This window comes from Monodelphis domestica, chromosome 4 (genome assembly GCF_027887165.1).
Source record: "Monodelphis domestica isolate mMonDom1 chromosome 4, mMonDom1.pri, whole genome shotgun sequence".
In the NCBI taxonomy this organism is placed as follows: domain Eukaryota; kingdom Metazoa; phylum Chordata; class Mammalia; order Didelphimorphia; family Didelphidae; genus Monodelphis; species Monodelphis domestica.
Genome location: NC_077230.1, coordinates 425,611,075 through 425,624,138, shown reverse-complemented (window position 1 = coordinate 425,624,138; position 13,064 = coordinate 425,611,075). Strand labels below are relative to the sequence as shown.

Below are 13,064 nucleotides of genomic sequence, written 5' to 3'. Positions count from 1 at the left end.
AATTCTATCAAACATTCAAAGAACAACTAATCCCAATGTTATACAAAGTATTTTACAGAATAAGCCAAGAAGGGGATCTACCAAGTTCTTTTTACACCACAAACATGGTACTGATCCAAAAGCCAGGCAGGTTAAAAACAGAGAAAGAAAATTATAGGCCAATCTCCCTAATGAATATAGATGCAAAAATATTGAATAGGATACTAGCAAAAAGACTCCAGCAAGTCATCACAAGGGTTAGCTACTACAGGTAGAATTCATACCAGGAATGCAAGGATGGTTCAATATTAGGAAAACCAGCTACATAATTGATCATATTAACAAGCAAACCAACAAAATCACATGATTATCTCAAAAGATGCAGAAAAAAAAGCCTTTGATAAAATTCAGCACCCATTTCTATTGAAAACACCTGAAAGTATAGGAATAGAAGGGCCTTTCATAAAAATAATAAACTGTATATATCTAAAACCTTCAGCAAATGTCATCTGTAATGGGGATAAACTCGAAGCATTCCCAATAAGATCAGGAGTCCAACAAGGATGCCCATTATCACCTTTATTATTTAATATTGTACTAAAAACACTAGCAGTAGCAATTAGAGAAGAAAGAGAAATTGAAGGTATTAAAATTGGCAATGAGGATACCAAGCTGTAACTCTTTGCAAATGATATGATGGTCTATTTAAAGTATCCTAGAGAATCAACTAAAAAGTTAGTAGAAATAATCAACAACTTTACCAAAGATTCGGGATACAAAATAAACCCACATAAGTCATCAGCATTTCTATATCTTTTCAACACATCTCAACAGCAAGAATTAGAAAGAGAAATTTCATTTAAAATCATTCTAGACAATATAAAATACTTAGGAATCTATCTCCCGAGACAAACACGGGAACTATATGAACACAACTACGAAACACTCTCCACACCATTAAAACTAGATCTAAACAATTGGAAAAACATTGATTCCTCATGGGTGGGATGGGATAACATAATAAAAATGATCATCCTATCCAAACTTATCTATCTATTTAGTGTCATACCCATGGAACTTCCAAAAACCTTTTTTTTTACCGAATTAGAGAAAACCATAACAAAGTTCATTTGGAAGAAAAAAGGTTCAAGGATATCCAGGGAAATAATGAAAAAAAAAATACATAGGAAAGTGGCCTTGCCGTCCCTGATCTCAAACTATATTACAAAGCAGTGGTCATCAAAACAATTTGGTACTGGCCAAGAGACAGAAAGGAGTATCAGTGGAATAGACTTGGGGTAAATGACCTCAGCAAGACAGTCTATGACAAACACAAAGACCCCTGTTTTTGGGACAAAAATCAGTTTTTGATAAAAACTGCTGGGGAATTTGGAAGGCAGTGTGGGTAAGATTAGGTTTGGATCAACAAATCACACCCTACACCAAGATAGACTCAGGATGGGTGAATGACTTGAATATAAAGAAGGAAACTATTAGTAAATTAGGTGAACACAGAATGGTATACATGTCAAACCTTTGAGAAGGGAAAGATTTTAAAACCAAGCAAGACTTATAAATAGTCACAAAATGTAAAACAAATACTTTTGACTACATCAAATTAAAAAGATTTTGTACAAACAAAACCAATGTAACTAAAATTAGAAGAGAAGCAACAAATTGGGAAACAATCTTCATAACATAAAGCTCTGACAAAGGTCTAATTACTCAAATTTATAAAGAGCTAAACCAATTGTAGAAAAAGTCAAGCCATTATCCAATTGAAAAATGGGCAAGGGACATGAATCAGCAATTTTCAGTTAATTAAATCAAAACTATTCATGAGCACGTGAAAAATTGTTCTAAATCTCTTATAATCAGAGAGATGCAAATCAAAACAACTCTGAGGTATCACCTTACACCTAGCAGATTGGCCAACATGACAGCAAAGGAAAGTAATGAATCCTGGAGGGGATGTCGCAAAATTTGGGACATTAATGCATTGCTGATGGGGCTGTGAACTGATCCAACCATTCTGGAAGGTAATTTGGAACTATGTCCAAAGAGCACTAAAAGATTGTCTGCCCTTTGATCCCGCTATAGCACTGCTGGGTTTGTACCCCAAATAAGGAAAAAGACATGTACAAGAATATTCATAGCTGTGCTCTTTGTGCTGGCAAAAAAAAAAAAAATTGGAAAATGAGGGGATGCCCTTCAATTGGGGAATGGCTAAACAAATTGTGGTATATGTTGGTGATGGAATACTATTGTGCTAAAAGGAATAATAAAGTGCAGGAATTCCATGGAGACTGGAACGACCTCCAGGAAGTGATGCAGAGTGATAGGAGCAGAGCCAGGAGAACATTGTACACAGAGACTGAGTCACTGTGGCACAATTGAATGTAATGGATTTCTCCATTAATGGTAATGGAATGTCCCTGAACAATCTGCAGGGATCTAGGAGAAAAAAAAACAGTATCCTTAAGCAGAAGAGAAAGTGTGGGAGTAAAAACACGGAGGAAAGGCAACTACTTGACTACAGTTGTTGAGGGGATATGATTGAGGAGAAATGCTAAATGAGCATCCTAATGCAAATACCAACAGCAAGGAATAGGGTTCGGAACAAGGGCACATGTGATACCCAGTGGAATCACAAGTTGACTTGGGGAGGGTTGGTGGAAGGGGAGGTGAGGAAAAGAAAATGATCTCTGATTCCAATGAATAATGTATGAAAATGACCAAATTAAGTAATGTTTAAAAACTAAAAACTAAAAAAAAAAAAAGGGAGAGAGAAATTGGATACAGACTATTAATGCCATGTTGGATTGCATAAAGAGATGTTGGGTATGATTGAGAGGTCCACAAACTTATTATCAGTGGGAAGGTAACAGGGTAGTTGAAAAAACATAATGTATACTTTTTTTAATCCTTCCCTATTAGCATTAGAATCCATGCTGTGCAATGGAGGTTAAATGAGTGGCCCAAGGTCATATATCTTTGAATTATTTGAGGTCAGATTTGATCCCAGAACTTCTGCTCTCTAGGTCTGGCTCTCAATCCACTGAGCTACACTACTACCCCAACCACTAATGCAGTCTTAAGAGAAGCATGTCCACTTTGAAGAATAAGGATATAGCTGTCTTTCTGTACAATCAGATGGCACTTGGATTATTGTATTTGGTTCTAGATGACACAATTTACAAGTGGCAACAGTGAACTGGGGAATGTTCAGCCATATTGGTGAGGGGTCTGGAGTCTCTGAAGATCAATTGAGGGAACTGTGTATTAGAAAACTGCCTGGGACTTCTAAGGAGTTGCAATAGGGGACTGCTAAAAAGTTTCAAGAAAGAAAGACTGCAACATTATCAAAGCAGGGATAATGAACGTTTATTGTATGCAGCACGCAAGATTTAAAGTTCTCCTCAAGAGAAACAATCTATTCTCCCCAATCCTCCCCAGAATGTGAACAGGGGAGTTAACCTGTTCTCAGGAGATCTTGGAATTGTTTATGCAGCCTTGAACTGAGATTTCTATGTTTTGGTGTACTCAGCAGGAATAGTTTGTGTCAAACACCTGGGAAGAGGAATTTTTTCTCATGGGTTCCTGGAAGGTTCACTGCAATTCCCCATTTATTTTTAAGACATCAAATTCCTTTTGGTACAGGATCCCATTAATAGTTTTCTTACAATTCAGCAAAACTAGTAATTAAAGCTTTTAGCAAACAAGGCAAGCTTAAGCAGATAAACAAAATCACAAGTGCACCAACGACAAGAAGAGTCATATCATGAAATAAGGAGGAAAACAATCCTTTTTATGATTCAATCCAATTATACAAAGAATCTGCGATATACTGTGGTTAGAGATCCTCCTGAAAGGATGAATCAATATTCTGAATTAATATACTGAGATTGTTAATATATTTGGTGATGTTTTCATGGTCCCATAATTCCTGTAATTGTAATTTAATTTTTTCCCAATGTTTTTGTGTCATTATTTACTCTTATATAGTAAGCAAAATGCAGTATATCTATAATCACATTTCATGTGTGTTTTCAATGACATATTCTACTTCATTTCTTAGATCAGTCATATTTTTCTGTAACATCATAATACTTTTGTAAAAACTTGTATCAATTTCTTTTTCTCTTTCTAATGCTGAGGTTACATTTGTAGCCAATGCTTTCAAATGATTGGCGTCATTCTCAAGAGAATGTAAGTTAGATACTGATTGTGCTAAAGATACAGAATCTATTATAGTAGAAGCCAATGAAGAAACTAATGCTACTATGCCTAATGCAATACAAGTAATACATCGTTTATGTTGTAGTCTTATTTTTTGTTGTAATACATAAAGAATTTGATCCCCTGGGCTACCATACCATGAATCTTTATGTTCAGTGGCAAAAAGGGCCATGCGTGGTCACTTAATGATTAAGACAGGCTCATCCACCTGTGATCCTACACAGTAACTGACCCTACAGTTGCTACAGGTTACATTCCAATATTCAAATACCTAACTCTTTTGCTTGTTATTTCACTAATGTTCAAAGTTTCAGGATGATTATTTACTGTAGGTATAAAAGCATATCCCCCTGTTAGGCAAGTCTGAATGTCTAATGTAACACTTGTATTTACTGGTTTTTGGACTTTTCCATTATTAGAAACATTAACATAGTGATACATAATTACTTTATCCAATGCCAGGGCTGTCTTTCCATAATCAATCAAAATCTGTATGAAATTAGCAGAACGTAAGCAATTAGCTCTGGGGGCATCACCCACAAAGGCAAGCTGTATCCTCCTATAAAACTATGATGAAATTTATAAGAATCCAGTTTCTTTCCAATACACCTTGTGTCGTTATGCCAAGATACCCAAATCATATTTTTCCAATGAATACATGGTGCCCTTTTAGATCTACACAATAGCAAGGGAGGAAACATATTAACAGTGTCTCTTTGTTTATATTCCATCACAGAAGGACAAATAGGTATTTCTTGTCCCCAAGTACCATCACAAGATTCCCCTAGCCAAACTAAATATTGCAGTTGGCTGTACCCTTTATATTTTACCCCTTTGTCTACACAATAAAATCCTATCCAGAAAGAGTCTGACAGGTCAGGATGACCATAATAATGCGCCTGCAGAGATCTGAGGGGCAGACATTCAGGATGGTCTCGTGTGAGGCACACTGGGGGTGCCTCAACTAGTCCAGTCCAATTGAAAGACACAAACAAATATTGGCCTGATTATTATCCTTAGCTTGTCTCTCAAAATGGTAAATGCCAGGAATATCAGAATTAGTTTTTGTATATAAGATGACTTACGGTAAAGTGTGTCCCATGCCGACATACTCTACCCAAGATGGTTGTTCCCAAAAAACCCATCTCTTTATTCCAGGAGCTGTACTTAAATTCTGGAATAGAAGTAGAAGAGTCAGTATCTTATTGAGACGTAGTCGAGTCTCCTTGTGAGGCTTCCAGAGTCCTCTTCTCGTCCTTCTCTTTATGGTCAGTCAGTCTCTTGAACTCAGCAGGAAGGGAGCCATACACTGTCTTTACCTGTGGAGCCACAAACAAAGCCTTGGCCTTGCAGGACCACTGGGTGAGGTCCTTGCCAGGATTGATCATCATCTTTCCATATGACAAATTTTTCTTCTGTAGCAGGGAATACAGGAGTAGTGGTACCTCAATTTCGTTCATAAGAAAATGCAGAGAAAACATTTTCAGCTCTGGATATATTATTGGAAGTAAAGATCAAATTATTTATAGTATATACAGTTATTGCCGATCGTTGATGTGGGGTGCTGTCTCCCCCTTTATGTTTTAAAAGAAACATTTTTAGTATTTGATTACTATGCTCCACAATAGCTTGTCCTTGTGGAATGTATGGGATACCTGTGAGGTGTTGAATATCCCAAGTTTTACAAAAAAGAAAAAGTTGTTTGGAAGTATAAGCAGGTCCATTATCTGTTTTAAATGTTCTGGGGGGACCAGGCATCTGAAAAGTAAGCCCATAAAAACCCTGAATAAGTATCCACAGTGACATGGATATATTTAAGTCGTCCAAAGGACAGTTTGTGAGTCACATCCATTTGCCGTATATCTGTACTACTTAAGCCTCTGGGATTCACACCAATATACATTGGGGGATAGTTTGGAACACAATTAGGACACTTTTTAACAATACTCCTGGCTTGATCTTTAGTGAGTTGCAACATTTGGCCTAAAGCAGTACTATTTTGGTGAAATCTATGATGGATTCCTCAGCTAATTGCATATCAGTAAGATAACATTGAGCAATCAAAGCTTGATCTATGATATCATTTCCTTTAAAAATAGGTCCAGGTAAATTGGTATGACTGCGTACATGCATGGCATACACTGGATGTGTCCTTTGTCATATGACAGTTTGTAATTTACAGAATAACATTTGTACATTGCTTTGAGTAGATCTGATGACAGCTTGTTCTACACCTTGCAAAGACTGAAAAACATATTTAAAGTCCATTATGAGGTTGAAAGGCTCCTGAAATAACCAAAATTCTAGCAAAACAGCTGTTAATTCATTTTGTTGGGTAGAAGAAAAAGGAGTGGTAAAAATGACAGGTAGCTACCTTCCTTGTATACTCCTGCCTTATAACTAGCATTCGCATCAACATAAACATTAGGTCCTGATACTGGAAGATCTCTTAGAACACTAGGAAAAACAACAGGATGTTGGGACAAAAAAGAAAATTAACCTTGTGGAGTGTAGGTGGTAATAGTAATGGGGTATGCTAATAGGAAAGACTAAATATTTCTGTAGTATATCTTTAGCAATGGGTACCCAGATTTCATGAGGATACCATCCTAAACCTGAAACCACATATTCTATGCCTTTCCATATTAATTGAGCCATAAGACAATCCACAATTATAACTTTGTAAAGCCTTTCCCGATTTGCTTTTTAGATGTAACCCTTCAATGACTCTTTGTTTCTGAGTTATGGCTGGTACATAATTGCTCAAAATAATTGCTCAGAATTTCCTTAATTTCCACTTCATTGCTAACTCATTCATCCTTTTCATTTTTGCTTTTGGGAATTATGTTTTCCTCTTTCTTTAATGAAATTAACCAATGGGTCATCTATTTAGTTGTATTTTTATTAAAAAAAAAAAACAGATCCTAGATTTATTTAATTCTGCATTTTTTCTTTTGATTTTATTAAATTCTCTTTGGATTTTCAGGATTTTCTGTTTAATTGGACATTTCCTGATCTTTCCAGGGAACTGAAGTCAGTTGTATCCACAGACAGCCCTAGAGAGGTTAAGATGCCCTAGATCACATTAGGTGTCAACTGCTACTCTGAAACTTTTTATGAGCCAGAGTTCTTCCTGTCCTGTGTAAACCTCAAAATTTCTTAGACTTATAAATGTTGGAAATTTCACCATTGGGAAATTTCATACTTGAAAAATTCCCTATTGATAGTGGGTCTTGGCTTTTGGAATGTGAACCCCATTGGCATGGGAGTTTCCTCCTCTTCCCTTCTTAAGATTACTTTAGGACAGAAACCTTTTGCTGAACAATGGAAAGGACTTTGACCTATGCTTAAAGCATAGAACAGGAATTTCTTTGAGTCATGATTGATTTTAGAATTGATACAATGGAGATACTTGGAATCAATCTCCACCCTATTCAGTCCTAACAGGATTGAGTAAGGGCTGCAGCCTAGATCAAAATTTAATTATTCCAATCTCTATCCTCCTCAGGTTAACAGGATTTAGAAAGGGCTGTAGCAAAGGATCAAAGATTTAATTATTTGAAAATATGACCTTCAACAGACATGTGCAAAGGCCAGAGACCTCTGGGTGGTCCTGGGTTAAGCTAGAGCCTCCATTGGCACAGGGAAATTGATGGACAGGTGATTGGGAGATGTGAGGACTGAGGGGAGGGAACTTGGAGGGTTTTCCTGAAGGATAGGAGGGTCTGAATACTGGGGGTGATTGAGGAGTTTGTCAGAGTGGTTGTGGTGTGCTCTGAGAAGCTTGCACTGAAGGAAGCTGAAGGTGGGGGCCCTGGAGACTGTTTCTCCATATTTGGTCACGTGAGTAATAGGGACTGATCTCCTTTCATTGCCCCAGCTATCTAAGGGCTTGGGCCTTTTGGCCCAGCCTAAACAGAAGGGGTATTCAAGCCCTATTCCCTTCTCTCCCCTTTCTCTCTCCCTCTATCTCTCTATCACTAATTCCTTTCTTCCTCCTGTTTGTAATTAAAACTCCATAAAAGGTTGAGGACTGACTTGAGTTTTCATTAAGGAATTACATAGCTGAATTCCTTGTCGACCTTAAATTAATATATATCAGTCTTTTAAAAGTGATTTCCTTGTCACACCTGGTAGTTCCACCTAGTGGACAGAAGGAGACCAATAGCAAGAGAGGAATATCTGAGGCCAGGGATGATTGAGCCAGCCTGATTTGCATCTGATCATAGAGGGGCAAATGTTGGAGTCCATCCTCACCCATGAAGGGATTGTGTTGGATGTGGACCTGTTTATGGGTCTCAGCACTGATGCAGAGTCAGGCCAGGAATCCTGCTCAGTTAGTTCCCCAAGGCATCCCAAATCATTTTAGGAAGAGAAATGATCAGGGAGTCAAGTCCATTAAAACTGGATCCTCTTTGGCTCTGTGACCTTGAGCTAGTTACTTAACCCCCATTGCCTGGCCCTTTTGCTCTGGAAACAATACATAGTATTGATTCTAATGCAGAAGGTAAGGGTTAAAAAAGGGTTGTTCTGTGATAGACAAGAGATAAAAGGGTACCTGAATGTTGCTGTAAGGAGAAAGGAAAATAGTCCCCACCTGATCAATGTAAGCCACTGAACATCCCCTGGCAGGGTCACAGAACCCATTATAACTCCACCAGTCCATGGAGACACGTCTCCTCTCCCACTCAAGTCTTCTCTTCTTTGGGCTAAGCATCTCTAGTGCCCTCAATTGGTCCTTCAATTAAATATGTGTGTGCTCTAGTCTCTTCTCTGCTCATGACTCTCTATTGCCTACAGACTATCCTTGAGTGTTCTTGGTCTGTCATTAAACCTTAACCATTCACAAAAGGGAATCAGGCCTTTCAGATACTTCTGGCCATGCATTGTGTGCTCAGACAGCATGAGTCTACATTTGGTACTCAGACTCACACTCTGTACTTTCCTTCCTCTGAACATTTGTTTGGTCTATTTTCAGGATTTATACAGAACTTCTATATATGTTCTCATTTGGTCCAATAACACTTGGACTGAGAGATTATTTTACCCATTTAACAGATCAGGAGACTGAGACACAGATAGGGACTTGCTAGTATGACACACAGCCAGTAACATTTTGAGACAGAATTTGAACATAGGTCTTTCTCCCTCTTAGGCTACCACTAGTCATTATGTCATGTCAGGCACTGTATCCATTGATGCTGCCAAAACACCTTCCAAAAAGTCCTACCATGGCCTTTATGCCCAGGAGAATGCTCACTTTTCCTTCATATTCTCCCCCCACTACAAAAAGTAGCTAGCTGACCTCAGATTTGTCACTGTCCTGGCCAGTGTCACTTGGCTTTACTGGATACAAATGGGAGGCTCACTCTTCCTCACATTAAACTTCCCAATGGAGACCCAGGGATGGAGTGCAAGCTCTACCAAAATAACAAGGAGAAAGGTCAAGGAAGCTGAAATATTTCTAACTAATGACTATCAATTTGAAAATTATTTTTAAGACAGCTGGCCATGGATGACCCAGGACAGAGGCCTGATGATCCTCATGCATGTGCCCCAGAGATTGCTCTGGTATACATATCTCTCTCAGTGGCAAGGCCTTACTTCCAACTAGAGATAAGGAAAGGGCTCTCCTTGGGCCATGAAGACTCTGGGAAAATTATTCCCCATTAGTTTAGATTCCCAGCATAAAACCATATCTGAGCTTGAAGATCACCTTCAACATTCTCATTCTTATCTTATAGGGTAGGAAACACCTAAGGAAAAGGGAGAGGCCAAAGCAGGGAATTCCAGAATCTTCTGTAAAGGGTAGGAACTACTTCCTGTGGGCAAATCATGTCCTAGGCACCAGAGATGTTATTGTGGGTTTGAAATCTACAGACTTGAACCAGGTCTGACCTGACTCCAAACCTGAGGCTCTTCCTTTTGTTCCCTGATACTAACTGATCTATTTCCACTCTCTGCCTTTCCTTTTCTTTCCTCTTCAGAATTAAAGTAAAGTTTCCCTTTCTGAGCACAGTCTCCCTGTGGCCTGTCCCTGGTCTATCCACACCAACCTCTCCCAATATCCTTATCAAGCTGTCAAGGTAAGGAACACTGGCTTCCGAAAGCCCAGGCCAAGGAATCATAAACTCTTGGTGGTTCTGCCAAGCTATAAAGGCCTCAAATCCAAGCCCAGGTGCTGGATGAAGGGGTCTGTCATCCCCAGTCCTGCTTGCCTCAGCCCAGAAAGACTGAGCACCCGGGGCTTGGACCCCATGTGAATGTCTTTGTCAGTCACAGGAACTGAAGCTGAACTTTTCCTAAGGCCTGGAGGAGATGAGATCTGCACAGGAAAAGGGGTGTCCTTGCCATTGAAATCACAGGTTCTTGGTGTCTGGCCTCCAGCCTGCCAAGGTCTTAGACAGGCCACTTCCAAACCACTTATTTGGTTATAAGGTAAGAAAAAGAACCAACACAGTCATTTTCTGTCTATTCTCTGCACAGCGCCAGTGTCCAAACCTACCATTGTCACCTCCAACATTACTGCAGTGGAGACCAAGGACTTCTCATTGACATGCCAGGCTACAGGCCAAATTCACGCTTACCAGTGGTTCATAAACGGAGTTGCCCCAGCTGGTAACAGGATACAGCTGTCGCCAGATAAGAGGACACTCACTCTCAGCAGGCTCACAAGAAGAGATAACAAAGGGCCATATGAGTGTGAAATCCGGAATCCATTTTATAGCAATAGGAGTGATCCATTCACACTGGATGTTGCCTGTAAGTATATTGCTTCTTCCTATATGGTGCCTGCTTATAGCCTGGTGGTGTGTTCCCAGAGGCCAGGCTAATTCAGTCCCTTCTCTGAGAACTAAAGAGCTAGGCTCTGAGGTTCCCAAACCCCTTCATCTTTAGGGAGCCCAGATTGGCCTTGTCATGTGTTCTGGTGGAGGGTGGCCATCCAGGGTGCTGAACTGGAGAAAGCCCTAAGATCTTCCAAGTTCAGATCCAAACTGTAAAAGTAGAGGAGGAGCTGTGAATTTCCTAGCTCAAAGGAGCATCACAGTGGTCCCTGGTGATGGGTTACAGACTAGGAGATGCCCTTCTTTTCTGCCATAATCTAAATATGGAATCCTTCTTTTTCCCCCAGATGGCCCAGATATTGCCACAATTGACCATATAAGCGATCAGTTCGCAACGGGGATAAATGTTACCTTGAGCTGTGTTGCTGATTCTAACCCACCAGCACAATTCACTTGGTTACAGAATGGACAATCTGTCAGCAACTCAGCCTCATTTTCTATTATTACATCCCTGAATCATATCGGAAACTATACCTGTATTGCAACTAACTCATTTACTGGCTTGACGCGCACTGCAAACAAGACTCTTATGATCTATGGTGAGTAGCTTGATTGGGCCCCCAACTTTGTGTTGGGCTCTCTCTTTCCCTGGCAGAAATAGACATGGAGAGAAATAGACATAAGTGACATTCTGCCTCTGTGGTCCCATGGCACATTGCATTGTGGTAGAAGGAACCTTCTACTCAGAATCATGAAACTTGGATTTAATCATTCCTCCTCTGTCTATTATCTGTGTGGTAAGTGTGTCTCCTCCTTTCACATCCTCAGCTTCTTCATCTGGAAAAGTTAATAATATTTGCTCTGTATATAGCAGTGTCACTTTTCTTGGATGGACATGCCTCAACCCATCTAGTCAATTTATCCATAATCACCAATGCATATTTGTATCCCTTGTCTCTAGGCATGTTGATATAATCAATTTGAATACACTGAAAAAGCATACAGCTGAGTGGTCTGCTTCCCAATGCAGCACTCTTAAAATGTCCTTGATTATATCTCTTGCATGTTTCACATGCCTGACAAGTTCTAATGGTATTTTTTGTAATTCCTGGTGCTGTCCAATATCTCTTTATGGTATCCAGAATCCCTTGCACTCCATAATGTCCTTCTGCATGACTTACAGTGCATAGATGTTGATATACCTTTTAAGGGAGAATAGGTTTACCCCCTTGTGCAATCCAGACACCCTTGATTAGTTTAGTACCTAGCTGCTCTTTCCATGACTGCATCTCTTCTCCATCCTAGGCTTCAGTGAGATCCTGCCTTTTGATCAGAGAGAAATTCAGCACATGGTGAGGATCGAACCTAGCAGCGTACTTTGATGTTGTGCCTGCTCAGTCATTCCCTAGGGGTATTCTGTCCTTCCCATGAGTGTGTGCCTTAAAATGGATTATGGCCACCTCTTTAGGAAAGTCTACAGCACTTATGATATGATCTATCAGATTGCGATATGCAATTGGTTTCCCAGCTGAAGTTTTATGCCCTCTGTATTACCATATGTATGATGACCAATGCACCGTGGAGAAAGCATATTGTGAATCCAGAAAAAATATTAGCTCTTTTCCCTCTAGCTAATTCTAGGGCCATGATCCTCCCTAAGTGCCGACATGGCTTGGCAGTGATGCATGTCAAAGAGTTTTGTCATTGTCAACAACTGCTGCCCCTGTGAATTTTCTCCCATCACGAACATAAGAGGATTCATCCATGTATAACTCTATTTCTGGATCCATAAGAGGTGTATCTTTAAGGCATTCATTTGGCCTATGCATGAGTTCCACCATCTGATCCCAATCATGCAATACTTCTCCATCCATTGGCAAATCAGGGATCAGAGTTTCTGGGTTCGATGGTGCATATCTATGAATTGTGATGTTATAATTGCCTAACAAAATGACTTCATACTGGGATATTCTTGCATCGGTGAATGAATGCATATTCTGCGACCATAACAGTTTTTCAATTTGATGTGCGGAATACACATGCAATTTACATCCTAGTACT

General features: G+C 39.5%; 1 protein-coding gene across 1 annotated transcript in view; it reads left to right on the top strand.

Annotated features, from left to right (window-relative positions):
* The window catches only part of LOC103092368 (uncharacterized), a 1,666,349-nt gene that overhangs the window by 336,350 nt on the left and 1,316,935 nt on the right, over positions 1-13,064 (top strand). The window contains exons 34-35 of the mRNA XM_056825346.1: positions 10,705-10,980; positions 11,351-11,602. Coding sequence (XP_056681324.1) covers positions 10,705-10,980; positions 11,351-11,602 — 528 coding nt within the window. The remainder of the gene's footprint in view (positions 1-10,704; positions 10,981-11,350; positions 11,603-13,064) is intronic.